This window comes from Ahaetulla prasina, chromosome 4 (assembly GCF_028640845.1).
Source record: "Ahaetulla prasina isolate Xishuangbanna chromosome 4, ASM2864084v1, whole genome shotgun sequence".
In the NCBI taxonomy this organism is placed as follows: Eukaryota; Metazoa; Chordata; class Lepidosauria; order Squamata; family Colubridae; genus Ahaetulla; species Ahaetulla prasina.
This window is the reverse complement of record NC_080542.1, coordinates 27,835,034-27,863,022: the sequence shown is the minus strand read 5'-3', so window position 1 is coordinate 27,863,022 and position 27,989 is coordinate 27,835,034. Positions and strand designations below refer to the sequence as shown.

The 27,989-nt window shown below is 43.9% G+C and overlaps 3 protein-coding genes across 3 annotated transcripts in view; 1 reads left to right on the top strand and 2 right to left on the bottom strand.

The window, feature by feature from the left end:
* Positions 1–2: 2 nt before the first annotated feature.
* Positions 3–12,188, bottom strand: LOC131197271 (sulfotransferase 1C2-like). Its single transcript, XM_058181098.1, has 8 exons — positions 11,583–12,188; positions 11,296–11,470; positions 11,040–11,168; positions 10,861–10,958; positions 9,171–9,297; positions 8,334–8,428; positions 951–1,131; positions 3–193 (listed from the first exon to the last, which is right to left on the bottom strand). The coding sequence occupies exons 2-8, from the start codon at positions 11,465–11,467 to the stop codon at positions 81–83; spliced, it is 915 nt and encodes a 304-aa protein (XP_058037081.1). The 5' UTR covers positions 11,468–11,470; positions 11,583–12,188; the 3' UTR covers positions 3–80.
* Positions 12,189–21,110: 8,922 nt separating this feature from the next.
* LOC131198384 (sulfotransferase 1C1-like) overlaps positions 21,111–27,989 on the top strand; it is a 32,793-nt gene continuing 25,914 nt past the window's right edge. The window contains exon 1 of the mRNA XM_058182968.1: positions 21,111–21,176. The gene's annotated coding sequence lies outside the window, so the exon portion shown is untranslated. The remainder of the gene's footprint in view (positions 21,177–27,989) is intronic.
* On the bottom strand, positions 21,697–25,981 carry LOC131198088 (sulfotransferase 1C2-like). The gene is made up of 8 exons (XM_058182600.1): positions 25,936–25,981; positions 25,467–25,670; positions 25,216–25,344; positions 25,031–25,128; positions 23,685–23,811; positions 23,294–23,388; positions 22,190–22,370; positions 21,697–21,809 (listed from the first exon to the last, which is right to left on the bottom strand). The coding sequence occupies exons 1-8, from the start codon at positions 25,979–25,981 to the stop codon at positions 21,697–21,699; spliced, it is 993 nt and encodes a 330-aa protein (XP_058038583.1).

The window sequence follows — 27,989 nt, the reverse complement described above, 5'->3', positions numbered from 1 at the left end:
AGTTTGGTCCTTGCTTTCAGCAGTCTTATTTTATTAAATACAGGGGAAAGCAAGCATTTCAAGTGGTGAGAGGCACAGGTTTACAATTGGGTGTGGAATTTCAGGCCACTGTCTGCTAGTAAGTGGACACAGAGATTATCTAGCTGTTCACTTTGCGCCACAGTGAACAGTTCTTTCCAGTCACCAACAGTGCCTGCAGGCAAGGAAATAATGCAGAATATGAAATACAGCAATAATAGTTAACTGATTAGATTGCTTAGTAACTTTAATTGCTAATAGCAACTTTAATTTAGCAATTTTAATTGCTAAAGCAATGATCCTGTGAAATAGAATGGTTAAACACACATGTGCGCATGCGTGCGCACGCACGCACACACACACACACACACACACACACACTTAGAGTGAGAGAGACAGTCACACTCGTATCTTCTAGTCATTAATCCAAGTATTTACTAGAATTGTAATATCTCTTAATATGAATTCACTGCTCGGAGAGTTAACTGTCCTGACATTTGGAATTATATGTAAGAAAGTAAGCATCTCTGAGCATGTAAAGATATTTATGCTCACTCTGAAGCAACAGCCAACAATAACGATGCATTTAGTACTGAAGATACTGCAGGGATGTACCATGGTGGTGCAGTGGTTAGAATGCAGTATTGCAGGTTACTGCTGGTTGCCAGCAGTTTGGCAGTTCAAGTCTCACTCCCTCAAGGTTGACTCAGCCTTCTGTGTTTCTGAGGTTGGTAAAATGAGGTCCCAGATTATTGGGGGCAATATGCTGACTCTATAAATCACTTAGAGAGGGCTGTGAAGCTGTATATAAATCTAAATGCTATTCCTATTCTATTAATGGCCCTTTTAAAAATATAAATAAAGTCATTTGTTTTCATTACTGCATTCAACAGAATATGGGGCCAGAATCAAATTCACCTGCTCAATATTACCTTTTCTCATGAATGGAGAGATGTCTTGATTTAAAATGAAACTAGGTATGGTGCTGTAATTAGCCATTGGATTTGTCTTCATGCTCTCAAACTTCGTATGTTGCACAATTTCACTCACAACTGTTCCTGACAGCTTTGATCCCAGGAATTGGGCGACCTTCTGGATTTCTCGGGCTGGATCCTATGAAGTTAGACAGAAAAGTAATACTGTGAGTGAAATTGTGCAGGATTCAAAGGCTAACTTTAAAATATCATTGCAGTTTTTTTGTTTTTTGTTTTTTGCTCATCTTTAGTCATTGCTTGGAATACTGGTTCTGGGCAATTGACAAATCCTAATGTTGAATGAAAGGATTAAAATCCATCTAAAAATTATAAAACAGTTATTTTAGGACTGGGAAAAATACACGTCTTAAGTCCTTTCCTAAACTGTAAGTCTCATCTCCAATAGCAAGTTTTGTAGTCTAGGTCTTACCATGAGAAAAATAGAATTAGCTGTTGAGGTGCCTTATATCCTTCATGGCACCTGCATAAAGTGCCCCACTGAAAATTTAAGAGGGTTAAGAAGACTGTCCGGGCTAGATATTGTAGGAGGGTAGCCATATTAGTCTATAGTGGTTAAATATCACCGAGAAAATGTAATATCATTGTCCAGTATGGGCTGTAGATTATTTAAAATTGTGTGAATGGTTTCAGCTATAGGTGATAACTAGTGATATTTTGTTCTATTTCTGTACTTTAATACAGGGGTCTCTAACCATGGCAACTTTAAGACTTGTGGACTGCAACTCCCAGAATTCCTCAGCCAGCTTTGCTTCTGGGAGTTGAAGACCACAAGTCTTAAAGTTACCAAGATTGGAGACCCCTGTTTTAATACATCCTCCCAGGGAATTGATAAGGCTGCTTTGATTTGCTATACTCTCATATCCACACCAACAGAATCTACACGTCCAGTTCCTTCCCCTCCTGCTTCACCCCAACCTAAATTACATCTCAGTCTATCTGGGGAATTCTGGGAGTTGAAGTCCACACTTCTTCCTGTTGGAAAGGTTGAAGCCTCTCAATGCATCTGATGAAGTAAGGCTCACAAAAGTTGTACTTTTATATAAAATATGTTACTTGAAAAATTTGCTATTTTCTGATTTTTCTTGTGCTCTAAATAATCTGGACCCAAACTATGCAAAGTTTCCTACATGGTAGAGATTACTTGAATTTATTCTGGAAAGCAACTGCAACTCTTTCAATACCAGAAGCAGTGTGTGTCCTTTTGCTGCCACATTCTGGACCAATGACAATTTCCAGACTGTTTTTAGGGACACGCCCTACCCCACCCTAACAAAGATAAAACAGTATTTCAGCCATCCCGATATCTGATAAGCAGTGTAGGTGTTACCAACGGCCCAATCTCAAACCTCTAAGAATAGATACCGCTGGTTTATAAAGTAATGCCAATTCAAAGAACCTCTTCACCATCAATATAACGTGACAATCAGCAATCAGTATGAAATCCAGGAATTACCCTAATTCATCAGGAGGCAGGAAAGGAGAGAAAGACTAAGAGAGATAGAGAAAGAGAGAAACACATGGAGGGCAAACATGAGGAAAGAGTATATTACTCCAGGGCAGAGGTCTCCAAACTTGGCAACTTTAACCTAGTGAACTTCAAATCCCATAATTCCCCTGTTGGCAGAGGAATTCTGGAAGTTGAAGTCTTAAACTTTGGAGACCCCTGGTCTAGGGCCTAGAGATCCAGTAGGCTTTGCATAGGTTAGAATTTCATTACCATAAAGAACAAGAGGAAATAGACTAAAATTTAATTTACAAACTCGACTGCAGAAAATACGATTTCAGCAACAGAGTGGTCAACACCTGGAATGCTCTACCTGACTCCATTGTTACATCCTCAAACCTCACAGCTTCAACCTTAAACTGCCTACCATGGATGTCACCCCATTCCTAAGAGGTCTGTAAGGAGCGTGCATAAGCGCACCAGCGTGCCTACCGTCCCTGTCCTACTGTCCCCACTTATTTGTACTCATTTCCTATGTCCATGTTCATATTTATACCTGCTATCTTATACATGTTTGACAAAATAAAAAAAAAATCAGGCTTGAGGATACTACTTGTTTATGCAATTGTACCTCCAGATTTTAGCTGAAACCAATCAAATCAGTACTGGCACAGAATATCCACATTTTGAGCAATGTATTTATTTATTTATTTATTTATTTATTAATCAAACTTATATACCGCACCATCTCCCGTAGGACTCAGGGCAGTTCACAGGCATATTAAAACAGTATAATAAATAAACATTAAAACCCAGTTAAAACTAAATATTATCATGGCCTGGTCACTAAAACAGTAAAAACCTATAAAAACCCCATTAAAATATGCTAAAACCTTTTATCTTAGGCTAGTCCTGCACGCTGAAACAATAGAGTCTTCAGTTCACGTCTGAAGGTCCGGAGGTCAGGTAGTTGTCGTAATCCTGGAGGAAGCTCGTTCCACAGAGCTGGTGCCACCACAGAGAAGGCCCTCCCCCTGGGGGCTGCCAACCTACATTGTTTGGTCGACGGCACCCTGAGGAGGCCCACTCTGTGGGAGCGCACAGGTCGTTGGGAGGCAATCGGCGGCAGAAGGCGGTCTCGAAGGTATCCCGGTCCTAAGCCATGGAGCGCTTTAAAGGTGGTAACCAAGACCTTGAATTGCACCCGAAAGACTACCGGTAGCCAGTGCAGGCCGCGCAGGATAGGTGTTATATGGGAGCAATGCGGTGCTCCCTCTATCACCCGCGCGGCCGCATTCTGGACTAACTGGAGCCTCCGGGTGCTCTTCAAGGGGAGCCCCATGTAGAGAGCATTGCAATAGTCCAGGCGGGAAGTGACGAGGGCGTGAGTGACTGTGCGCAAGGCGTCACGGTCAAGGAAGGGGCGCAACTGGCGAATCAGATGGACCTGATAGAATGCTCCCCTGGCGACGGCTGTCAAATGATTCTCTAAGGACAGCCGATCGTCCAGGAGGACGCCTAAGTTGCGCACTCTCTCCCTGGGGGTCAGTACTTCCTCCCCCACAGTCAGCGATGGTGTAAGCTGACTGTACCGGGACGCCAGTACCCACAGCCACTCTGTCTTGGAAGGGTTGAGTTGGAGCCTGTTCCTCCCCATCCAGACCCGCACGGCCTCAAGACACCGGCCCATCACCTCGACAGCTTCGTTGGGGTGGTTCGGGGTGGAAATGTACAGCTGCGTATCATCAGCGTACAGATGATAATCCACCCTGAAACCACGGATAACCTCACCCAGCGGCTTCATGTAGATGTTGAACAGGAGAGGCAAGAGAACAGACCCCTGAGGCACCCCACAAGTGAGGCGCCTCGGGGCCAATCTCTGCCCCCCTGCCAACACCGTCTGCGAACGGTCAGAGAGATAGGAGGAGAACCACCGATAAACGGTGCCTCCCACCCCCAATCCCTCCAACCGTCGCAGCAGGATACCATGGTCGATGGTATCAAAAGCCGCTGAGAGATCTAAAAGAACCAGGACAGAGGAACAACCCCTGTCCCGGGCTCTCCAGAGGTCATCCACCAACGCGACCAAAGCCGTCTCGGTGCTGTAACCGGGCCTGAAACCGGACTGGAACGGGTCCAGATAGACAGATTCCTCCAGGTGCTGAGGAAGCTGATATGCCACCACACTCAACAACCTTCGCTAAAAGCGAAGGTTGGAGACTGGACGATAGTTCGCTAAAATAGCCGGGTCCAGGAGGGCTTCTTAAGGAGGGCCTCACCACCGCCTCTTTCAAAGCAGCAGGAAAACACCTCCAACAAAGAAGCGTTGGTAACTTCCTGGAGCCAGCCTCGTAACCTCCCGGGTGGCCAGCACCATCCAGGAGGGACACGGGTCCAATAAACATGTGGTGGAGTTCAGCCTACCCAACAACCTGTCCATGTCCTCAGGAGTCACAGGATCGAACTCAGCCCAGATAACATTCTCAAGACTCGTCTCCGCCATCCCACCTGAATCTATCCAATCAGTGTCCAAGCCGTCCCGAATCTGAGCGATTTTATCAGACAGATATTGAACAAAATCCTCAGCACGTCCCTGTAAGGGGTCCTCCCGAGCCTCCTGCCTAAGCAGGGAGCGGGTCACCCTAAACAGGGTGGCTGGGCGATTATCTGCCGATGCGATGAGTGCGGAGAAATAGTTATGTTTCGCCACCCTGATCGCCACTAGGTAGGTCTGAATATATGACCTCACTAGTGTTCGGTCTGGTTCGGAGCGGCTGGACCTCCAGGCGCGCTCTTGGCTTCTTTTCCGGCGCTTCATCTCTCAGCTCCTCGTTATACCAGGGAGCTGGTCGAGTTCGTCGCCGGGTCAGAAGCCGCAAAGGCACGACGCGGTCTAAGGCTCCAGCGGCCGCCTCATCCCAGGCGGCTGCCAGCTCCTCAGCCGAGCCGTGGGCTAACTCCCTCGGAAATGGCCCAAGCTCCGTCAGAAACCTCTCAGGGTCCATCAGGCGCCTGGGACGGAACCATTGAACCGGTTCCGTCTCCCTGCGGTGAGGTGCAGCGGTCCGAAAGTCTAGCTGAAGGAGCAAATGATCAGACCATGACAAGGGTTGAGATATTAGTTCCCCTAACTCCAGATCATTTAGCCACTGTCCCGAGACAAAAATCAAGTCCAGTGTGTTACCCCCGACATGGGTGGGGACCGCAACTACCTGGGTCAGGTCCAAGGCCGTCATGGAAGCCATGAACTCCCGAGCTGCCATTGATGAGTCGCCCGCCGACGGCAAGTTGAAATCCCCCATGACCATAAGCCTGGGGGTCTCAACCGCCGTCCCGGCTATCATCTCCAGCAGCTCGGGCAGGGCTGCCGTCACGTAGCAAGGAGCCAGGTACGTGATCAGCAAGCCCACCTGCACCTCCCGGCCCCATCTCACGAAGAGGGTTTCACAACCGTTTATCTGTGGGACAGTGACCTCCCTCGGAGCCAGACTCTCGTTAATAACAACCGCTACTCCCCCACCCCTACCCTGGGCCCTCGGCTGATGAAATGCACGGAAACCCGGCGGGCACATCTCAGTGAGGGGAACCCCCCCCCCTGTGCCTAGCCAGGTCTCCGTAATGCCCATTAGGTCCGCTCCCCCCTCTTGTATTGAGATGAGGTCCTCCTTATAAAACAAGGGGAAGGGCCAACAAACTAAAATTTATGAAGAAAAGAGCTCTGAGTTTAAATAACATCCCTACATGAACAATCCCTCAGTGTCCCCTGTGATTCAGCAAGAAAGAGTAATAAAGCAATCAGTGACACCAATACAGGGATAATGAGAATCAGTGCCTATGGAATGATTTATAGCTCCAAAATATATGCAAGTAAGACTACAATTTTATGATTCCTGGGATAGCATTCAAGAGGCCATAAAATATAACGCCCCTTAGGACATATGGGAATCTCTCATAAAACTTTAGTGTCTTTTCACTTAGCCTCCTTAGAAAGTTCTTAAGTACTTAATGTTCTGATTAGAATTCTGATTAGCAGTGTGGTCAGGCTAGCTGTGCCTGACTACATTTGTAAGTGAATCATAAGCTTCCTAACAGACAGGAAGCAGCAGGTGAAGCTAGGCAAAATCACATCAGATACTTGTATAATTATCAAAGAGCCCTCCCAGGGCTGTGTGCTGTGTACCTTTCTCTCTCTATACCAATGACTGCATCTCAAAAGATCCCTCTGTTAAAGTACTGAAGTTTGTAGATGATACAACAGTGATTAGTCTCATTCAAGACAACGATGAATCTGAATACAGACAGGAGGTTGAACAACTAGCCTTGTGGTGCAACTGGAACAATCTTGAACTAAACAAAGTCAAAACTGTAGAAATGATGGTAGATTTTAGGAGAACCCCTCTATACTACCACTTCTTACAATACTAGACAACACAGTATCAACAGTAGAGATCTTCAAGTTTCTAGGTTCTATCATATCTCAAGATTTAAAAATAATTGCTACCAACCTGCCTTCCATTGAGGACCTGTATACTGCACGAATCAAGAAGAGGGCCGTGAAAATATTTGCAGATCCCTCGCATCCTGGACATAAACTGTTTCAACTCCTACCCTCAAAACGACGCTATAGAGCACTGCACACCAGAACAACTAGACACAAGAACAGTTTTTTCCCGAAGGCCATCACTCTGCTAAACAAATAATTCCCTCAACACTGTCAGACTATTTACTGAATCTGCACTACTATTAATCGTTTCATAGTTCCCATCACCAATCTCTTTCCACTTATGACTGTATGACTATAACTTGTTGCTGGCAATCCTTATGATTTACATTGATATATTGATCATCAATTGTGTTGTAAATGTTGTACCTTGATGAACGTATCTTTTCTTTTATGTACACTGAGAGCATATGCACCAAGACAAATTCCTTGTGTGTCCAATCACACTTGGCCAATAAAAAATTCTATTCTATTCTATTCTATTCTATTCTATTCTATTCTATTCTATTCTATTCTATTCTATTCTATTCTATTCTATTCTAAAATGGACACCTAACATCAAAAACTTCATCAAAAAAGCACAACAAAGAATGTTCTTTCTGCACCAACTCAGAAAGCTCAAACTGAGCTGCTGATACAATTCTACAGAGGAATTATTGAGTCTTTCATCTGCACCTCTAAAACTGTCTGGTTTGGCTCTGCAACCAAACGAGACAGAAACAGACCAACGGATAATCATAACTGCAGAAAAAACAATTGCTACCCACCTACCTTCCATTGAGGACCTATATACTGCATGAGTCAAAAAGAGGGCTATGAAAATATCTACAGACTTCTCATATCCTGGACATAAATTCTTTCAACTTCTACCCTCAAAACCATGCTATAGGGCACTGCACACCAGAACAACTAGACACAAGACCAGTTTTTTCCCGAATGCCTTCACTCTGCTAAACAACTAATTCCCACAACACTGTCAAACTATTTACTAAGACTGCATTACTATTACTCTTCTCATCCTTCCTATTACCTATCTCCTTTCTACTTATGACTATAATCTTGTTGCTTGTATCTTTACAATTCATATTGTTTTATTTAGTTTTCTAGTATGATTTTGGGGTAATTCAAATATTGCTGGAAAGTTGTTGATCTGCCATCAATAATCCACTGAACAGCTACCATGAGCCAGCTAGGGCTTGCTTTATATGCGTCAAAAGATCTGATTTTAGAACTTTCTAAAGGGATTGAGGAATTTCTTGTCAGAATTGGTTATAAGGAATAAAGATAAATACTGAGATCTACATATGAGATGTAATTGTGGTATGTTTATATCTGTGTGCTGTGTAGATGTAGAGTCCAAAAACAAGTCACCTACCTTCTTTATGTCTTCATAGAAGACGTATAGAATTGGGTGACGATTTTTAGCTTTCCACCACCCTTGAACATGATCAAACCAGGAGCCCCAGGCAACTGCAAAAATAAAATAAAAAGGAATTAGAGGAATTAAATTTCTCATACATTTCCTTCCCTTGATTAATCTGGAGACCACTGTGACCCAGCCACCAAACTAATCTCCACTTCCTTTTTTTCCCTTTTCTTTGAGCCAATTCACTGTTCCTTTCCTTCTGTTGCTTGTCTCCTATCTCCTTATCTAGAAGTAACATTAGCTGCTTCTCTTTAACTTTTAAAAGAATTGGATATGTAGCTGTACAGTGAAGCTGTAGTCACTTTTGAACTTCTTCATTTCTCTAGGATGACTAGTCAAGAGAGGAAAATGTGGAAGGGAAAAGGACTGGACCCCTGATTGTTTTGTAACACACACACACACACACACACACACACACACACACGTGCAAATATATGCATTCTGAACTGGAGGCCCTCCAAACTGGAGGGGAATCGTGGACTCCAAAACATTTGGAGGACACCTACCTGGGGAAGCTGAAAATTGGCAGAAAGATAAAAAGTCAGTCAGATAGACAGCTGCTTATTTTCAGAATGGGAAGAAAAACTCTGAAGAATTTTCAAGCTCACACAGAGCACAATTAATTGCATCTCACCGGCATTCTAGCAAGTCCTTCTTTTTCCATAAAAGTGGTCGAAAGTCAAAAATTAGACCCAAGATTCAGGCTCATTCCTCGCTATAATCAGATATCCTGAACCTGCTATGGTACATCTGCTCTACTGTTTTCCATCTCTAATATCTACTCACTCTTTCCAGCAACAAATTTCTCCAGAAACTCATCCCAAGTTCCAGACTCTGGCATCAGTTTGCTAATCCGATGGAAGTGGAAATAGGAAACTGCATTGTCCTTGATATTTCTGGCCACGTAAATGATCTGGGGAAATAAAGCATTGAGGATGAAAATCCAGGAGTTCTAGATCCTAAGCTTTTCACTTTTTATGGAAGAGGTGCAATCTTCTATTCAACTGCAAATCTATCAGATGGTACAAACTTCTGGTTTGCATTTCATGGCTTTGGTGGTCAAAATACCTTGAGGGCCTTTATCTAATACTTTGCTGAAAAAACGATGATCACAACATTCCTGCTATGCACTACAGGGGAAGGAAACAGAATTGGGCCAAACAAGCTTCCTTCCCCCACTCCATCTGCGTGGACCAAATGATCTTGGAGATGGGGACAAAACTTGTTGCTTTCAGAAAGGAAGCAACAGCTATGAAGCATCTCTTCCCAAGGAAGGCTGCATTAGCAAGCACTCCAGTTGGGCGTATTAGCAGTGCTTTGCTTGATTTGATTGTGTTGTGTCAAACCCCTTCCCCCCCCCCTCTTTCGAAAAGGTAGAAAAGTTGCACTCTCGTGAAAATGTAGATGTCATTATAGTTGGGAGGAAGAGGGTGAAGCAAGCAGCTTTACTTGAGGCATTGCAGGAAGGAGGAAAGAGCAGCTTCTTGGTCAACCCGATTAAACCTCTAGGGCTAGAGATTATCATCCCTGATCTCCTAAACTAATAATTAAAGACATAAAATGTCATGGCAGACCTACACTACACCACATCTACTGATTGTAGCAAACTTACAAGCTGGCTCATGGGCAAACTTTGTCCTTAATTGCACCCATTTACAAACTTAGCTTGCAGGACTGCACTTTGAACAAAGTTATATGCACAATTAGATATGACGGATTTTCTTTTCCCAACCAGAGTAGAAAACCGTATGCCTCTGCTGCAGCACACATTACCAGCACTCCGAGATAGCAACTCTTGACGGTGATAGAAAATGCCCCAAATTCTAACTGCGCTAGAACTTCCAGGAATCAAAATTTTCCTTCTCCTTATGCCAGAGGAGGAGAAACAAGACCCCCTTTTATGACTTGTGGACTTCAACTCCCGGAATTCCTGAGCCAGCATGGCTGGCTCAGGAATTCTGGGAGTTGAAGTCCACAAGTCATAAAAGGTCCACCGTTCCCCACCCTTGCCTTATGCCATCTCTGTTTCCAAAGCAAAGGGTATTCATGCACATAGCTTCACTTAAAAAGTTGACCCTTAAACAGTGGTGAAATCCAATTTTTTTTACTACCGATTCTGTGGGTGTGGCTTGGTGGATGTGGTGTGGCTTGGTGGGCATGGCAGGGGAAAGATACTGCAAAATCTCCAATCCCACCCCCTACTCAAAATTTCCACTACCGATTCTCTAGAACCTGTCAGAACCTGCTGGATATCACCCCTGCCCTTAACCCTAGCCTCAAGAATCCCCACTCTCCCAGCTTACAGTTCATAAGCAACATGAGGATCAAGTAAGCCAAAGCAAACCGAGTTTATTCTCTGTGGGGGTGGCTTGCAATCCCAGAGGTTTAGAGTGTGGCAAAACCCAATGTATCTTCCAAGGCTTATCCAAGTCCTTTCCTCCCCTCAGGTCTCAATATATCACTCAGGAGTCCTGACCTTGCAATTCTGCTCCCAGAAGGAAGGGGGTAGGAGATGAATTGGCAGGTGAGTTTTGAGTGTGCGTGGGGAGGGCATGGCCTCTGCTTCTTCATAACCTGAAAAGTTAGAATGATATCTTCAGCTTTCTGCACTTCCCCTTTGCTCACAATCTCTCTGGAGCCAATTGTTCTCCTCACCTGCACGGATGGGTTTGGGGGGGCACATCTCTATGAAGGGTATCCGTTCATAGATGGGAGCCCGAGCACATTTCTGAGGATCTCCTCCCTGGTGGATCATGTCTACTATTTCTTGCATCCACGTTGTCCCTGGCAAGGAAAGGGGCAAGGGATATAAGTTACAGAGGCAACCCAGTGGCTCTCATTCTCCCTGGCTGCCCTCCCATTTCTACACCCTTCTGTACCTATATCCCATGTCTCCTTTAATCATGCTTACCTGCTTTGGGATATGTGCAAATGAGAAGGTCATCAGGCCGAGCCTTAAAGCCCCATATAGCATCCCATTGCTCCACTATGGTCTCAAGTAGAGGAACCCCTTCAAGCTCCACCAACTGTAGACATTTGATAGATGCAGGATCCATGGCTTCTATCCCCTTCTGAACATCCATCTTCTGATGGGACAAGAGAAAATATTAATTTTAGCCCCACCACCAGCCTCAGACCCCAGTCCCCTTGATCTGTTCCCTTGGTGCCATCAGCTGGCACTAGAGTCATAGAACCTACCAACTCTTCACTTATCTCTCAGGCAGTGTGATGTCCTTCTTTGACTTGAGTGTTCTGCCTCTTGTCCTGAAGTGATCTGTGGGTGTGCCGGCAGGAATGCAGGGCGTGTGCTTCTTCTCACACAATGTTTAAGCCAGGGTTTTCCAATGAGGTCTCTGACTCCGAAGGAGTTAAACCTGGCATGGGTCTGAGTGAGCCTCTTCATACTCATATATTTGAAATATATGTCTTAAATATTCTCATTTTTTCTCTTTAGAGGACATGCCTACCTTGGATTAGGAGGACAGTCGTAAGCATTTTATTCTGAAATACATGGCATGGTTTCCAGAACTGTGGATGTAATGTTTTCTGAAGCAAGATCTGGGGCTGAAGTCCAAGGCTCTTCTTGCCCCTCCTTCCTTTGCCCCAAATGCCATGGAGCTGCAATCTAAGAGTTGTCAACTGAGCTGCACAGTTTCAGATGAACACCAGATGGCAGGAAAGCAACATGGAAAATTGTCTTTCCTGCCATAAAGGGGCTATCCAGATTTTTGCAGGGCAGATCTGGTAGCCTATGCCATTTTGCCCCTTTCCTGTCATATCCCATGCTGCATCACTTTTTAGATTTATAAAACAAGAGAAGGGGGAAGGGAGGGGAAGGGAAGAGAATGAAAGGAAAGGAAAGGAAAGGGAAAAAAAGGAAAGGAAAGGAAAGGGAAGGGAAGGGAAGGGAAGGGAAGGGAAGGACAAGGGAAGGGAAGGACAAGGAAAGGAAAGGATAGGGAAGGGAAGGGAAGGGAAGGACAAGGAAAGGAAAGGAAAGGGAAGGACAAGGGAAGGGAAGGACAAGGGAAGGGAAGGGAAGGGAAGAACAAGGAAAGGGAAGGGAAGGGAAGGGAAGGACAAGGGAAGGAAAGGGAAGGGAAGGGAAGGTGTAATGTATTTGAATTTCAGGAGGGAAATTTGGGCGGGAAAATGCACATTGCTGATTGGCTGATGCCTCAGCCAAAATCCTATTTAAAGAGGGGTTTTTGCTTAAGCCAGCCTGTTGGCTTTTGTTGGGATCACAATAAACCAAAGAGCTGTTGTCACTTGTATCGTCTCCTGCCTCTTCATTGCCCGAACTTAACATTGGCGACAAGGATGGGATATTGAAGGCAGTGAGACCGGGAAAAGAGCTGAAGGAGCAACTTAGTTAAAACCCAGCCAGTATCAGGAGCGGATACATAGCGATGTCTAGCTATACGCCGCCAGCGCCATTCGACCCAGCCAAGGAGAAGTGGGGGTCATACATGGCTCGTTTTGAGTGTTTCCTCGAAGCTAACGAACTGCAAGGAGTATCGGATAATCGCAAGTGCGCTTACTTCCTGAGCCACTGTGGGCCAGAAGTCTTCGATACCGCCGAATCGCTGTCGGAACCAACGCCTGTGCCATGGCAAACGCTACAGACGATGCTACGAGCACACTACGCGCCGGTGCCATTGAAGTTTGTACAACGGTTCGAGTTGAGGCAAAGAGTTCAGCGAGAGGGCGAATCAATAAGCGTATACATGGCCGCATTAAGGAAAGCCGCAAACCACTGTGAGTATAGAAACTTAGAGGACTCTTGATTAGAACAACTCATTTGTGGGGTCAGGGACATCCGACTACAGAGGCGGCGGCTGTCGAAAAGCAACCTAACCCTGGCGATAGCCCTGGATGAGGCCAGGGCACACGAAATGTCCACCAAAGCGGCGGAAACCTTACAAAAGCCGAACACGGCGAATGCTACGGCAAAAGCAACGCCAGTCCACAGCAAAGAAATCCAGGCTGAATTGGACGGTGAAGAAGAGGAAGAGGTTTTCCACACTGGGAGGCCAGAGAGAGGCGACCGGGACGAGTGCGTGAGTTGCGGAGGCCAACAACAATGACAGAATTGCAGGTTCAAAGACGCAATTTGTCGGCGGTGTGAAAAGAAAGGACACATAGCTCAGGCCTGTCGAGCCTCCCAACCTTCCCGCCAAAAATTCAAACCAGCCAATCAGCAGGGCGCCGGTTCAGCGAAGCAGCCAGGGATTGGCCAGTTCAAAAAAGGCGCGAAGTCGAATCACACCACTGTGCGAGTGGGCCACGCATCGACACGCATAGAAAAGAAAATATTCACTAAGACCTACATCGAAGGAGTACAGTGTAAATTGGAGGTGGATACTGGCTCATCAATCATGATTATGTCCTGGGACACGGTCGCATGGGACCTGCCAGAAGTCGCGAAACGACAGCTACAACCCCAAAAGCTGAGATTGCAAGACTACCAGGGAAACCGGATCCCCATAAAAAGAGCCACAACGGTCAGAGTAAGATATGGACAATTCAAGAAAACCCTGCCGATTACCATCGTTGATGGAAACCTGTCTAGTTTACTGGGACTGGACTGGTTTCGAGCCTAGGAATGGGCATAACTGGGGTCCACAACAATGGAGTCAACCTGAAGGACGAATTGTTGAAGGAATTCAAGGACGTTTTTCAAGACAGCCTGGGCAAGTATGTGGGGACCCCCATTTCATTCAATTTGGACCCCCAGGTGGCTCCCATTAGATTAAAAGCTAGGAGGGTCCCATTCGCCCTCAAACCCAAAATTGAAAGGGAACTAGATAAGTTAGTAAGCCAGGGAATACTAGTCCCCGTCGACCATGCAAAATGGGAGACACCAATAGTGACCCCAGTCAAACCGGACAGATCAGTCCGGATTTGCAAAGACTATAAGGCAACGCTTAACAAAGCATTGCAAAAGAGTGCTTACCCCGTTCCCGTAGTGCAACATTTGTTGCACTCGTTAGGGCAGGGACAGGTCTTTGCCAAACTCGATCTGGCTCAAGCCTACCAACAATTACCGGTCGACAACGGAACGGCCGAAGCAGAAACGATTGTCACACATCGGGGCGCTTTTAAATGCACTCGACTTCAGTTCGGAGTTAGTGTAGCCCCCGGGTTATTCCAAAACCTAATGGAATGACTCCTACAAGGTCTACCGGGAGTCGTTCCATATTTCGACGATGTACTGGTATCAGCAGAAAGCTTGGAAGAATTAGGGGTCAAATTGCGGAAGGTTTTGGGCATTTTCAGGTCTGCGGGGCTTAAGGTTAAACTCAACAAATGCCAGATAGGAGTTGAATCTGTAGAATTCTTGGGTTACCGGATAGATAAGGAAGGCATCCACCCAACGGAGAGCAAAGTGCGAGCCATTAGAAGAGCTCCAACCCCAAAAAACAAAACAGAATTACAAGCATTTTTGGGGGCTCGTAAATTTCTATGTGGTATTTTTAAAAGATAAGGCAACGGTAGCTGAACCGCTACATAAACTGCTAGCGAAAAAAGCTGTGTGGACTTGGGGCAGCGTTGAAGCTAAGGCATTTGAAGGAGTTAAGAATCTCTTGTCCAGCGAGAGCCTTCTTATTCAGTACAATGAGACATTGCCACTAATACTAGTTTGTGATGCATCACCCTACGGGGTAGGGGCTGTCCTCAGCCACAGGTTACCGAACGGTTCAGAAGCCCCTATCGCATATTTTTCCCGCATGATGTCCGCAGCGGAAAGGAACTATAGCCAACTAGACCGGGAAGCCCTGGCTATAGTTTCGGGGGTTAAAAAATTCCACGAGTACCTGTTTGGGCGGCAATTTGAAATAGTCACAGACTACAGACCTTTATTGGGACTCTTGGTGGGGGACCGTCCAACACCGGTTGCATTATCACCCAGGCTGACCCGTTGGACTATTTTCCTGGCAGCATATTCTTACAAACTGTCTCACCGACCGGGCAAGGATTTGGGACATGCGGACGCTTTAAGTAGATGCCCATTGCCAGAGACTATTGAAGACCCGACCCCAGGGACGCCCGTCTTGTTGATTGACATTTTGGACTCTTGCCCAGTCACATCTGCAGAAGTGATTAGGGCATCTTACAAAGACAACTGTGATTGGTTGGGTGCAGAGGGGATGGCCCGCTGCACCGTGGGATCGTTTCAAAGAGTTTACAAAAAAGCGTTTGGAACTGTCGGTACAAGGGGGTTGTCTGTTATGGGGGGATAGAGTGGTTATTCCGGGGATTGTGAGGATGAAAAGCCTAGCGAGAAGTTACGTGTGGTGGCCACAAATGGATAAAGACATTAGCGAGCGGGTAGGGAAATGCCAAGCATGTCAAGAATCAAGGCCACTACCCCCAACAGCCCCCATTAGGGATTGGGAGAAACCCCAGGGTCCTTGGTCCAGGATCCACATAGATTTTGCTGGGCCATTCCATGGGCAGACCTTCTTAATTGTGGTGGATGCCTACTCGAAGTGGTTACAAATTTTACTCATGAAAACCACAACAGCGGAAACGGTAATCACAGTCTTGAGGCATCTATTTGTGACACACGGGTTGCCCGACACTCTAGTGTCCGATAACGGCCCACAGTTCACGGCCACCCAGTTTGAGGGGTACTTGGCAGAAGAGGGCATCCGACATGTCCTCTCGGCACCTTTCCACCCGGCGACGAACGGACTTGCAGAACGTTTCGTACGCAGTGCCAAGGAAGCGCTATCTAGAATTAGCCCAGGAGATTGGCAATCCAAAATTGATACCTTCCTGGCAGTTCAACATAGAACTCCCTGTGTGACCACCGGCCGCAGCCCATCGGAGTTATTAATGGGTAGAAGACTCCGGTGCCCCCTAAATCGGTTAAACCCAGCATACTCCCCTGATGGGTACCAAAGCACAAAGGGAAGAACCAGAACAATGACAACAGGTGAACCAGTATGGGCACATAACTATAGTGAGGGCCCAGCGTGGCTTAAGGGAACAATTGTAGGAGTGACGGGCCCAAAGTCATACATAGTGGACATGGGGGATGGCTGAGTATGGAGACGCCACATAGATCAATTACGAAAAAGAATACAAAACAATCCAGAAACCAAACAGCCAGACCCTGACTACCCAATATTTGAACCAACAGCTAACTCAACCCCGAGGCGATTGGAGGACTTAGCTGAGTCTGGAGAAGTCCAGCGACGCCAACTGGCTCCTCCAGAGGACAGCAGGGACGACTCTGCCAATAATCCAGGGCCTGATGGCCCAGAGAAGGAGCTGGGAGGAACAAACAGTCCCTCCGACCAGCTCGACTCACTCCCAGGGAATGAATTGCACAGGTCAGAAAGAGTTAGGAGATGCCCTGTCTACCTGCGTGACTACGTGGAAAAATAATATGCAAAAATACTATGTAAATATGGTGAAATGTGTTCTGGGAGGGGAGGAGTATAATGTATTTGAATTTCAGGAGGGAAATTTGGGCGGGAAAATGCACGTTGCTGATTGGCTGATGCCTCAGCCAAAATCCTATTTAAAGAGGGGTTTTTGCCTGTTGGCTTTTGCTGGGATCACAATAAACCAAAGAGCTGTTGTCACTTGTATCGTCTCCTGCCTCTTCATTGCCCGAACTTAACAGAAGGGAAGGGAAGGGAAAGGAAGGGAATCTCTGTTGGTTCTTACCTCAAATACCTATGATTTTTCCCCCTTCCTAGTGTTCTTCCCAGAAGTGCAGGGTTCACTTTTTTCTTTTCCAATCAACCGAATGTCAATCTATTGCAACAGGAATTGACCCAGTGGCTTATCATCCGAGCCTGACATTGTGCACTGAGACTGATTGACCCAAAATCACCCAACCTCTTTTCATTCCAAAGGTGGGACTAGAACATAGAGTCTTTTGGTTTCCAACCTGGAGCCTTGACCATTGGTCATGTAATTTATAGCCATCTGTTATAAAACCTATGACGACTTGGTTTCTGTTAACTTTAACAAAAAATACAAGTTTGCTCCAAATATTTAGCAGACTATTAAAAACAAATCTCAGAATGGGACTTTATTATAAATGAAGAAGCAAAAACATCCCTAACTCTGTCAGGACAAGCCACTGGTATTTAAAAATAAGTGCACACCCAACTCCCTTCTAGCACTGATGATGTTACCTAGTTTTATTTATTTATTAAATTTATATTGCCACCTATTCACCCATGGTGACTCAAGATGGCTTACAGAATAAAATATCCCATTTAAAACAATAAAAACTAACAAAAAGAATCAAATAAATTAATATAGTACAATATAAAAAAACTCTCCACCTCCCACCCACCCCTGCCACCCTGGCATGAGCCATTTAATGTGCTCCATCCCACTCTGGGTTCCCCAGGTCTGCTGGCAGAATCAGGTTTTCAGCACCTTCCGGAAGAGTATTAGAGTGGGGGGCATTCTAATCTCTGGGGGAATGATGTTCCAGGGAGAGGGAGCCACCATGGAGAAGGCCATTCTTTTGGGTCCCTTCAGGTGTATCTCCCTCGGGGATGGGATCCCTCCCCCCACCACTCTGATGGGTTGGGTAGATGTGACTGGCAAGACACAGTCTCTCAGATAACCTCATCCCAAGCCAAGAAGAACTTTAAAGGTGACAACCAGCACCTTGTATCGCACCTGGAAGCAAATCGGCAACCAATGCAGCCCCTGCAGGAGTGGTAATACATGTGCATACTGGTGTCTGCACAAAACCATGCAGGCCACTGCATTTTGCACCAACTGGAGCTTCTGGATGCTTTTCAAAGGCAGCCCCATGAAGTGCACATTTCAATAGTCAGATGAGAAGTGACTAGGACATGAGTGATTGTGAGAAGAGACTGTTGCTCCAAGAAAGGACATAATTGGTGCACAACCCCCAGTTGTGCAAAAGCACTCCTGGCCACAACTGCCACCTGCTCTTCAAGCAGGAGTCATGGTCCTGGAAAATCCCTAGATTACGCACAAGGTCTGTTTGGGGCAGTGTCAACCATCCAAGGCCAAAGATGGCAATTCTTCCTGAGCCAACGAACTCAAAACTCAGAGCCACTCAGTCTTGCAAAGGTTTAGTTTCAACCTGTTGCTCCCCATCCAGCCCATAACAGCCTCCAGGCACTGTGAGAGGGAGGACACGGCATCGCTTAACTCACCACAGGCCGAGACATACAGCTGAGTATGATCAGCATATTGGTGATATCTCAGTCCATGGTGACAGATGATGTCACCCAGTGGCTTTATATAAATGTTGAACAGGAGCAGAGAGCATACCAAGCCCTGCAGAACCCCACAAAGCAGTGGGCGAGGGTTGGATCTCTCTCCTCCTATCAACATTGACTGAGAGCGGCCAGAGAGAAAGGAAGTGAACCAGGATAGCACAAGGCCTCCCACTCCCATCCCCCAAAGCCATCCCAGGAGAATATCATGGTCGGTGGTATCGAAAACTGCCGAGAGGCCAAGTAGAGCAAGGATGGATGCACTACCCCCATCCTGCTCCTACCAGAGATCATCCAAAAGTGTGACCAATGCCATTTCTATCCCAAATCCAGGCCTGAATCCTGACTAGTAGGGGTCGAGATAATCCGTTTCATCCAGAAACCTATGGAGCTGCTGCGTGACTTTCTTCTCAACAAGCTTCTCCAAAAAGGGAAGATTGGAGACATGACGAAAATTATCCAGCCGGGTGAAGTCCAGCAATGGCTTCTTAAGAAGTGGGTAGACTACAGCCTCCTTAAAATGCTGGGCACTGCCCCCTCCTATAGAGAAGCATTAATCACTGCGAGAGTCCACCCGCCTGTCACCTCCTTTCACAAGCCAGGAGGGACATGGGTCTGAAATATAGGTGCTTGCATGCATACTCCCTAGGATCCTGTTCACTTTCTCAGGAGCAAAAGAAGAGGTGAAATGTTCCCGGTTCGGACTGACTTGCCCGATCCGGTAGCCAAAAATCCCTGGCCCTGCCCCCTGCCCCTGCTGATCCGCACCATCATCAGAGGTTTTTTTTTAACTTTTAAAAGCAGTTTTTCTTCAGCTGAAAACATGCTTTTAAAAGTAAAAAAAAAAGCCTCTGATGATCCTGTGGCTCAGCTGAGATTGTCAGAACCCTTTAAAGGTTTTTTTTAACAACCTCTTCCGCCGAAAAGGTTGTTAAAAAAAGGGGGGTTTAAAAGGCTCCTCTGGTGATCCCAGCTGAGTTCCTCAACACCAGAACCGTAAAAACATGTTTTCTACAAGCTCTTCAACTGAAGAGCTTGTAGAAAACCTCTTTTTAAGAGGTTCTGGGCTGCGATGAAGCACTTACCTTAGTACTGCTCCTTTCCGGCTGGGAAAGCCATGCTTTACATCAGTTGCATCAGCTAGCAACTGAATCTGCCTGCCTGAAATCCATCTCCTCAGTCAGCAATTTAATCTACCTGCTTTGCTGGCTGAGGAACTTTGGGAATTGAAGTCCACAGTTAAAGTTACTAAGGTTGGAGATCCCTGATCTAAAAAATATAAATAAAATAAAATAATAAAATAAAATATTTGTGCAGCTTTCTGAGATTTGGTGTGTTTCTGTAGTGTTTCACTCTAACTACACAAACACATAAAATCTCACAAAGCTATATGTGGCATTTGTGTGTGTGTGTGTTTGTGTGTGAGTTGTGTTGTGTGTGTGTAAAGTGTGAAAGTGTGAAAGTGTGAGGCTCCTGGTTGTTGCAGGGGCCATTTTGGGTGAAGTGCAGCTGCTTTTACATTGTGTGTGAGTCAGTTGTGTTGTATTGTGTTGTGTGTGTGTAAAGTGTGAAAGTTGGTTTTTGAGCTTTTTGTGGCTGTGTGAGGTTCCTGCATGTTACAGGCGGCATTTTGGGTGAAGTGCAGCTGCTTTTACATTGTGTGTGAGTCAGTTGTGTTGTGTTGTGTATAAAGTGTGAAAGTTGGTTTTTGGTACCTCTTATTGTTTTGTATACTTTGTTTATTATTTTTATTATTTATTGTTATTGGCCACGCCTACCCAGTCATCTGATCACCAAGCCACACCCACCAATTAAGCCACCCCCACAGAACCTGTAGGGAAAATTTTTAGATTTCATCCCTGAGCAAAAGGGTCAAACTGTTCCCAGATAACAGGGTGAGAACCTTCCTAGGGGCTTCCACCCGACCAGCAACCACATCGGCATCTAACTGGGAACAATAATTTCCAGAAAATCTGCAAATTCCTCAGTGCACCCCTTCATGTGGACCTCAATCACCTCCTTCCCCAGGAGGAGGAGACTCAACTTAAAGAGGGTCACTGGGAGATGATCTGAAGATGCAGTTAATGTGGAGAAGTATTTAAGAACAAAAAGTTTGGTAATGAAATGTCTGCAAGAAAACCACCAAGCTTAAGAAAATACCAAGGACCCCATAGTTCAACTCTGAGCTACAAATATTTTCTTCTATAGTAACTCACAGACAGCTTACCATCAGGCTAGTGGACAGGTTAAGGTATGATCATGGGGGAGCTCAGAGTGACTTCTGTCAGATGGGAAGCGGTGCAAGCGACTTACCAAGGCAACCTGCGACTTACCAAGGCAACCCTTCCCTGAAGGCCTCCCCATTGACCTTGCGTATGGAAAGCCAGCAGAGAAGGTGTCAAATGGCAATCAGGTGACTGCGGGACTCTGCAACCATCTGTTAGTGTAAGTCGGTTGCCAAATGCCCAGATTGTGATTATGAGACCAAGTGGGAGCTCGGACAGCTGAAATTTGAGGAGAGTCAGAAGTAACACATTTTCAGCAGCCGTTGTGACTTCAAAAGGTCATTGAATAAGTAGTTGTTAAATGAGTGTTTGTTTAGTTAGCAGGGCCAATAGTTGGAGATTAATTTAGTAAGATTTGTGGATAATGGCGATTTGCCGCAAGTTTTTCTCCCAAAAGAAATTTGATCAGGACAAGGAGATAATGATATGCTATGTTTGGTTATAATTTAGATCCTTATTTTCTTGCTCTTTTTTTTTTCTTGCATAATGCACAAGCTGAATTCATGTGAGGGTAAAATGGAAATTATGTGTGCCTGTCTGAGATCTTTGGAGAAAGGACAAAGTTATTCAAATAAAATGTACTCATTCTCTATTTCATCATCAGAGCGAGTGATTATGTGGTTAACTCTTTCTATTCATCTCAGGGCAATTCCTTTCTAAGGGAAAGGCTTATAAAATGACACGCCCACCCATCACAAAAGGACTTCTACCATTGTTTGCAAATTTTTAGTTATTTCTTTAATTCAGTTAGAAATCAGCTGATGAAAAGCTCTTTCTTGAAGGCATTCAGAAGTCTGTTTACAACTCTGTGCGGAACTTCAAGCCAGTGTTGCCTAGTTGTTGAGTGCAGATTTCATCAAGCCGTTGGCTTTGAGCCACTGTGAAGTGTTCCTTCCAATTCCCTACGATGCCTAGTGATGAGTAAAACAATTTAGAGAAAAAAAGAATAAAAACCTCAACAATCTGAATTTCCAGCATTTTTTCTTCAAACCCAGTGCTTCTCACTCTTCGCCATATTAAAAAGTGCAGACCTCTAGGAATTGAAGATCACACATCTTAGCATGGTCAAGGCTGAGAAACACTCTTCTGACCCAACAGGTTTCTGCACTCTTTCTCAACCAATTTGACTGCTAAGATGTCCTTCTAATTTTATCACCTGTTTCTACTTATTTTGGGAACTATTCTGGGCAGCAATATACCACCTTACTTCATTTTTACATTTTACTCTTCCAACTGCTCAACACAGACCCCCTTCCCATCAGATGCAGCTAGAAATTAGTTACTCTCTCACCTTTTCTCATAAAGGGTGACACATTTTGGTCCATGATATATGAAGGTATGTTGCTGTAATTAACCATTGGGTTGTCTTTCATTCTCTCAAACGTAGTGTGTTTCACAATCTGATCCAGAACTGATTCTGAAAGCTCTGTATTCAGGAACTGAGCAACTTTCTGGATTTCCCGAGCTGGGTTCTGTGGAAGGAAAGAAAGATTAGAGCAAGTAGTGTAGTGAATTGGTTTGGGAAAATCCAGTTACATCTTATAGAAAGTCTTGCTGAGGAGAACATGTTTCTGTCGCACCCTGTATTTCGTTGACATAATTAGGAGCCTTTTGTTAATTCATTCCACTCATTTAGCTTTTCCCAAAATAATTCACGTTCACATTGTCCAATTAATAAGGCATTCAGATTTTCTATGGCTTGTGATAAACCAGGATCTCCAACCCATGGTCCATGGACCGACACCAGTCCATGGCCCGCCAGGAAGCAAGCGAAGCCCCATCTGTGCACATGTGTAACCACAAAACCACACTCCCACTTGGTCCACAGAAAAACTGCTCTCCACAGAACTGGTCCGTGGCACCCAAAAGTTTGGGGACCGCTATGATGGACTGTGGAAAGAATGATAGACCAGTGGAAAGAATGAGGAAAAACAATTAAACTTTTCCCTTTGAAATCCAAATCTGTTTAACAATCTGTAGCCATCTTTTCAACTGTGATTGCATGGAATCTCAGGGTTCTGCAAGCGATTGCAATTGAAAAAATAATAAACACACATTTTTTGACACACTGCTACTCAGATGCCAATCTGCTGCTTTATGGTTGGTATGTATGTGTATTTTGTGATTAACAGGCCTGTATTTAAACCTGATCATAATATGTAGGATTTGATTTTTTAAAATGTTGTATAAAATTTACACTTACATTTTTAAAGTTATGTACTTTAAATGTAATTTAAAATTACATTTTCCCCTTAAAAATCACTATTAAAAATATTACTAGAAAAATAGTGACCCTTCTTTGATGAACATTAATAGTTAGAAGTCCTAAGGTTCTCTTTAGTGGAAAATACCACCTGAGTATGACTGTACGTATAAATGTATGAGGGATGCTTACCTCTTTTATGTCTTCATAAAAGAGGTACAAAATTGGATGACGGTCTTTAACCTCCCACCAACCTCGAACATGGTCAAACCATGAGCCATAACTAACTGCAAAAAAAGAAGAAAAACTTCAGATTAGAAATTAGAAAATGATATATAGTATCCAAATCTGCTTCAGCCATTTTCCCAAACTAAATCTAGCAAATAATTAGCACAGGATTTTTCTGCATTTTTATCTTCTCTTTACAAGAACCTGTTCATTCCTCACCATGTGTGTTGTTAACCAAAAAATTCCACTTGTCTCCTGTGTTATGAAACTCAATGAAAGGGTTATCAAGATCATCTAATCCCCTAAAACATGCAGGTAAGAAGCTTTGTTTTTTACGTAAATAGCTTCTACTTACCTTTCCCAGCAATGAAATTCTCCAGAAAGTCTTCCCACTTTCCTGGATCTTCAAACACTTTAAGCATCCGGTGGAAATAGAAGTAGGAGACAGCACAGTCCTTGGGATTTCTGGCCACATAAATGATCTGTGAAAATAAAACTTATGGGGAACATAAGCTGATGGAAACTCAACTTATGGGGACTGTTTGATGGGTCCAGGCCACTGGTGAACTCCCAGATAGTATTCAAGTCTAATGCTACTTAGAAGTTAGAGAGCTTTAATTTAATCATTCATTTGTTCCCAGGAAAATGATTTAAGATTAGAGAAACCTTGGTGAGGAGGGCAGAATGAGTTCGCAGATTTATGTTGCTTGTTATGGACAAAATACAAGTGTTATAACAATGAGGGGTCCTTGGTGCTCTCTGTTTTCTTGCAAACATTTCATTACCCAGACTAGTTAACAACATTAAGAAGTATTGTAACAATCAAGGGAAAAAAGGAAAATGCCCTCCTTCATATCAAATGCATGTCAGCTGCCACCTTATGCTTGCTTGTTCTTCACTGCTATGCGGTGACAGACTGCCGTGAACTGTGAGGAGGGGGAATGAAGGGGGGAATGCTTGGGAAATGAAAGTAAACACTGCCTCTATGAGACACTGCCTCAGGGTCACCCAGCTGGAAGAAGAAGTGGGGCATATACCAAACTGCCCTTGGACTGACCGTTATGGAAACATCTTGCTTGAACCTATTAGTTATACCAGGATGGACAGTGAGAGAGAGCTAAGGGAGGAAAAAGTAGAATTTAGGGATTTTGGTCTTAGTTCTGGCTTTGCAATACTGCAATATACTTGATCTTCAATAAAGTATATCTTTCTCAACAAATGGAGCCAAGGATCGTTTCTATTTAGAGATTTAAGTTGTGGCAGGCGTGAAAATGTTGTAGAACAGAACAATGTAAATTGATTCTAAGATCAAACATTGCATCAGATTAAATTCTGAGTCTGCTTAAGCTCAGTGATATTATCTTCTCTAAGTGAAATATTTATGAGAGAAGCAAAACATTTAGAAATTTTAGGCTGTTCAAATATAGTTAATTCCTCTTCCCTGAGCTATTCTTCAAAAGCAATCACCACCTATGACCACGTTGTGCTGAATGGGGATGGTGAGCACTCTAGTCGCACAAGTACCAGACTGGAAAACATAGATCTTATTCACCTCCGAACAAATGCTAGATTGAAGGGATTCTGAAAAACTGGAGTGAAAGGTAGGAAAGCATTACATAATGAAACCCTATACTTTGGTGAACATTGATACACTGAGTAAAGAGTTCCAAATCTATGAATACCACCTCCAATAGTTCTAACCTTGCAATTTTGTTTCCAGAAGGAAGTTGACAGGAGTTGAACTGGGAGATGAGATTTGAGGGTTCGTGGTGAAGGCATTGCCAATGCCAATTCAAAGCCTGCAAGGTCAGGAGATACAATCAGCCACACATTGCAAAGTACAGTATTTAATTCTACCATTTTCTCTCTGTGCGTGTGAGACTCACCTGTAGGGATGGGCTTTGGAGGGAAAAACTCTATGTAGGGGATCCGCTCAGTAATGGGTGCCCGAGCACATTTCTTTGCATCTCCTCTATGCTGGATCATGTCCACAATTTCCTGTATCCATGTGGTCCCTACCAGAAAGGAAGGAGAAAAGCTATAGGGAATAGAGAATTCATCCAGCTACCATAGCTATCCACATTTCCTGGTTCGCCTCCCATAGCTCTGCCAATCATTCTCATGGACTCCTCTTTACCTGCTTTGGGATAAGTGCAGAGAAGAAGGTCATCAGGCTGAGCTTGAAAGCCACTTATTAGATTCCAATTCTCTACCATTTCGATGGGCATTGGGATTCCTTCAACTTCCACCAGTCTGGAGACCTGGGTAGGTTCGGTTTCCAAGCTTTCCATCTCTGATTTGAGGCCCAACCAGAACACAGCAGAGATATTATTGTTTGGTACTTCTTAGTCACTTCTGCTTTCTTTAGCAGAATTGTCAGAATGTACACTTGCTTTTTCACTTCAGTTATGGACTTTCAGCTTTCTGTCTACTCCTCCCTCTTAACAAGGGAGGTGGAGCCTATCTGTTGAGGCAGATTTGGAAATATTTCCAAGTTTCAGGTAGATATTTCTCATATATGAAAACTGAGCAACCAGCTTCTGTCTCCTTTTCAACTGGATGAGTGAATTGTACACATAAAATAATTTTGTGTAAAAATTGCTGACCAAGATTTTTGATTTCCACATCATAGCTCTTAACTATGCAAAGCATGGAGACATGAGCTGTATTTAATCTGAACATAAGCAATGCTCTGCTGGATCAAACAGCAGGCCTATCTCACCCAGCAGTCTATTCTCACGGCAACAAACCAGTTGAGTAGGGAAGCCCACTGGTCTCCCAGCAGATGGGCTTCAGACAAGACTAATATCTATTGATCTCCCATTTGAATGAAATATACTGTATATAAAATAAAATTTAATGTCGGTTCTGATCTCATGTCATCAGTTTTTGGTGTATGATCACTAACATGTCTTTTTGTGGCCTAGAAAAAACCTAACATCAACTTAATTTATTATTATTTCTTTGAAGTTCTCCTTTCATTTTATTCCTAAAATGGCAACAATTCTGTGGATATGGATGGGCTGACATAGTATCCAATGAGCTAAATGGCTGAGTGAGGACAGGGTGGGTTTTCCTAGCTCCAATCCAACATATTGAAAACTATTGTGTAGATTTTATTTTTAAAAACAAATTATTTTCCTAAGGAAATCCACCAGGGTCCCTCATATTGAAAGGTCTTATTAATGCCATAATGATGGCGCTGTGTGACAATAGGTTCTCAGAAGATCAGAAGTAAGCAGACTGTAACTATATTATGAAAACAATGGACGTGTAGAACCGGGTCTTTTTTTTTCCTTCTTTTTTTCCAAAAAAAAAAAAAAAAAAAGACTGGCTTCAAGTCTTTGGCATCTCTTTTTTGATGCTCACAGTAGAAACCTTCCTAATTCTAAATCTCAATTTCACTATAAATAGGGCTCATTTTTCTTACACTGAATCACTGAAATTCTGCCATTATGACATCAGAAGGCAGGGTCTTTTGCTTGTTTTTCACAAATACTATAAATCTACCTAAGATTAAGATTCTTGAAAGGTACTTGTGTAGCTTGCAATTCTGCTATAGTCAAGGAAAGTATGACAAACTGAATTAAAATATAATTCTTTCTCTCTTTCTACTGTCTTCCTCTTTCACCCTTTCCATATTATTTATTTATTTATTTATTAGTTTGTCAAACATGTACAAGATAGCAGGTATGACTATGAACATGGACATGAAAGAGGGGAATGAGTACAAATAAGTGGGGACAGTAGGACAGGGACGGTAGGCACACTGGTGCGCTTATGCACACCCACTTTACGTTCCTCTTAGGAATGGGGTGAGGTCCACGATAGACAGTTTAAGATTGAAACTGTGAGGGTTTGAGGATGTAACAATGGAGTCAGATAGAGCATTCCAGGCATTGACCACTCTGTTGCTGAAGTCATATTTTCTGCAATTGAGTTTGGAGTGGTTTACCTTAAGTTTATATCAATTGTTTGCCCAATTATTGAGGTTGAAGCTGAAAAAGTCATTGACAGGTAAGATGTTGTAAGCCAAAAATTTCAAGCCTGTTGGCATAAAGAATTCTATTGTGAGTAGAGGAATGGAGTATTCTTCTCTTAAAATACCTCTGGACTTGCTCAATCATATTTTTACTTTTAAAAGCATTTTTTCTTCAGTCGAAAAAATGCTTTTAAAAGTAAAAAAAAAGCCTCTGATGATTGTGCGGCTCAGCTAGGATTGTCAGAATCCTTTAAAAGCATTTTTTACAACCTCTTCAGCCGAAGAGGCTGTAAAAAATGCTTTTAAAGGGTTCTGACGGTCAGGCAATTCAGCTGGGATCGTCAGAACCCTTTAAAAGCATTTCTTTACAATCTCTTCCGCTGAAGAGAATGTAGAAAAAATGCTTTTAAAATGATCCTCTGGTGATCTCAGCTGAGTTGCCTGATCATCAGAGGCTTTTAAATGCATTTTTTATAACCTCTTCTACCAAAAAGGTTGTAGAAAAAATGCTTTTACAAGTAAAAAAAAATAAAAATGACCATGCCCACCCAGTCACATTACCCCACCACCAAGCCATGCCCACAGAACTGGTAGTAACAAATTTTATATTTCACCTCTGATTCTGCCCATTGGTGATATAATTTATAGCTATCAGTTCTGAACCCTATGATGATTTGG

What these genes read in the sequence shown, in the direction of transcription:
- LOC131197271 (XM_058181098.1), bottom strand. Translation starts at nt 11,467, where the DNA reads ATGGATGTTCAGAAGGGGATAGAAGCCATGGATCCTGCATCTATCAAA. An exon ending in TTGCACATATCCCAAAGCAG is followed by an intron (nt 11,169 to 11,295) that starts GTAAGCATGATT and finishes TTTCCTTGCCAG; the next exon opens with GGACAACGTGGATGCAAGAA. An exon ending in CTCTCCATTCATGAGAAAAG is followed by an intron (nt 194 to 950) that starts GTAATATTGAGC and finishes CCTTGCCTGCAG; the next exon opens with GCACTGTTGGTGACTGGAAA.
- LOC131198088 (XM_058182600.1), bottom strand. Translation starts at nt 25,981, where the DNA reads ATGCTTTGCATAGTTAAGAGCTATGATGTGGAAATCAAAAATCTTG. An exon ending in GAATTTCATTGCTGGGAAAG is followed by an intron (nt 23,389 to 23,684) that starts GTAAGTAGAAGC and finishes CTTTTTTTGCAG; the next exon opens with TTAGTTATGGCTCATGGTTT. An exon ending in GTCACCCTTTATGAGAAAAG is followed by an intron (nt 21,810 to 22,189) that starts GTGAGAGAGTAA and finishes ACTCATCACTAG; the next exon opens with GCATCGTAGGGAATTGGAAG.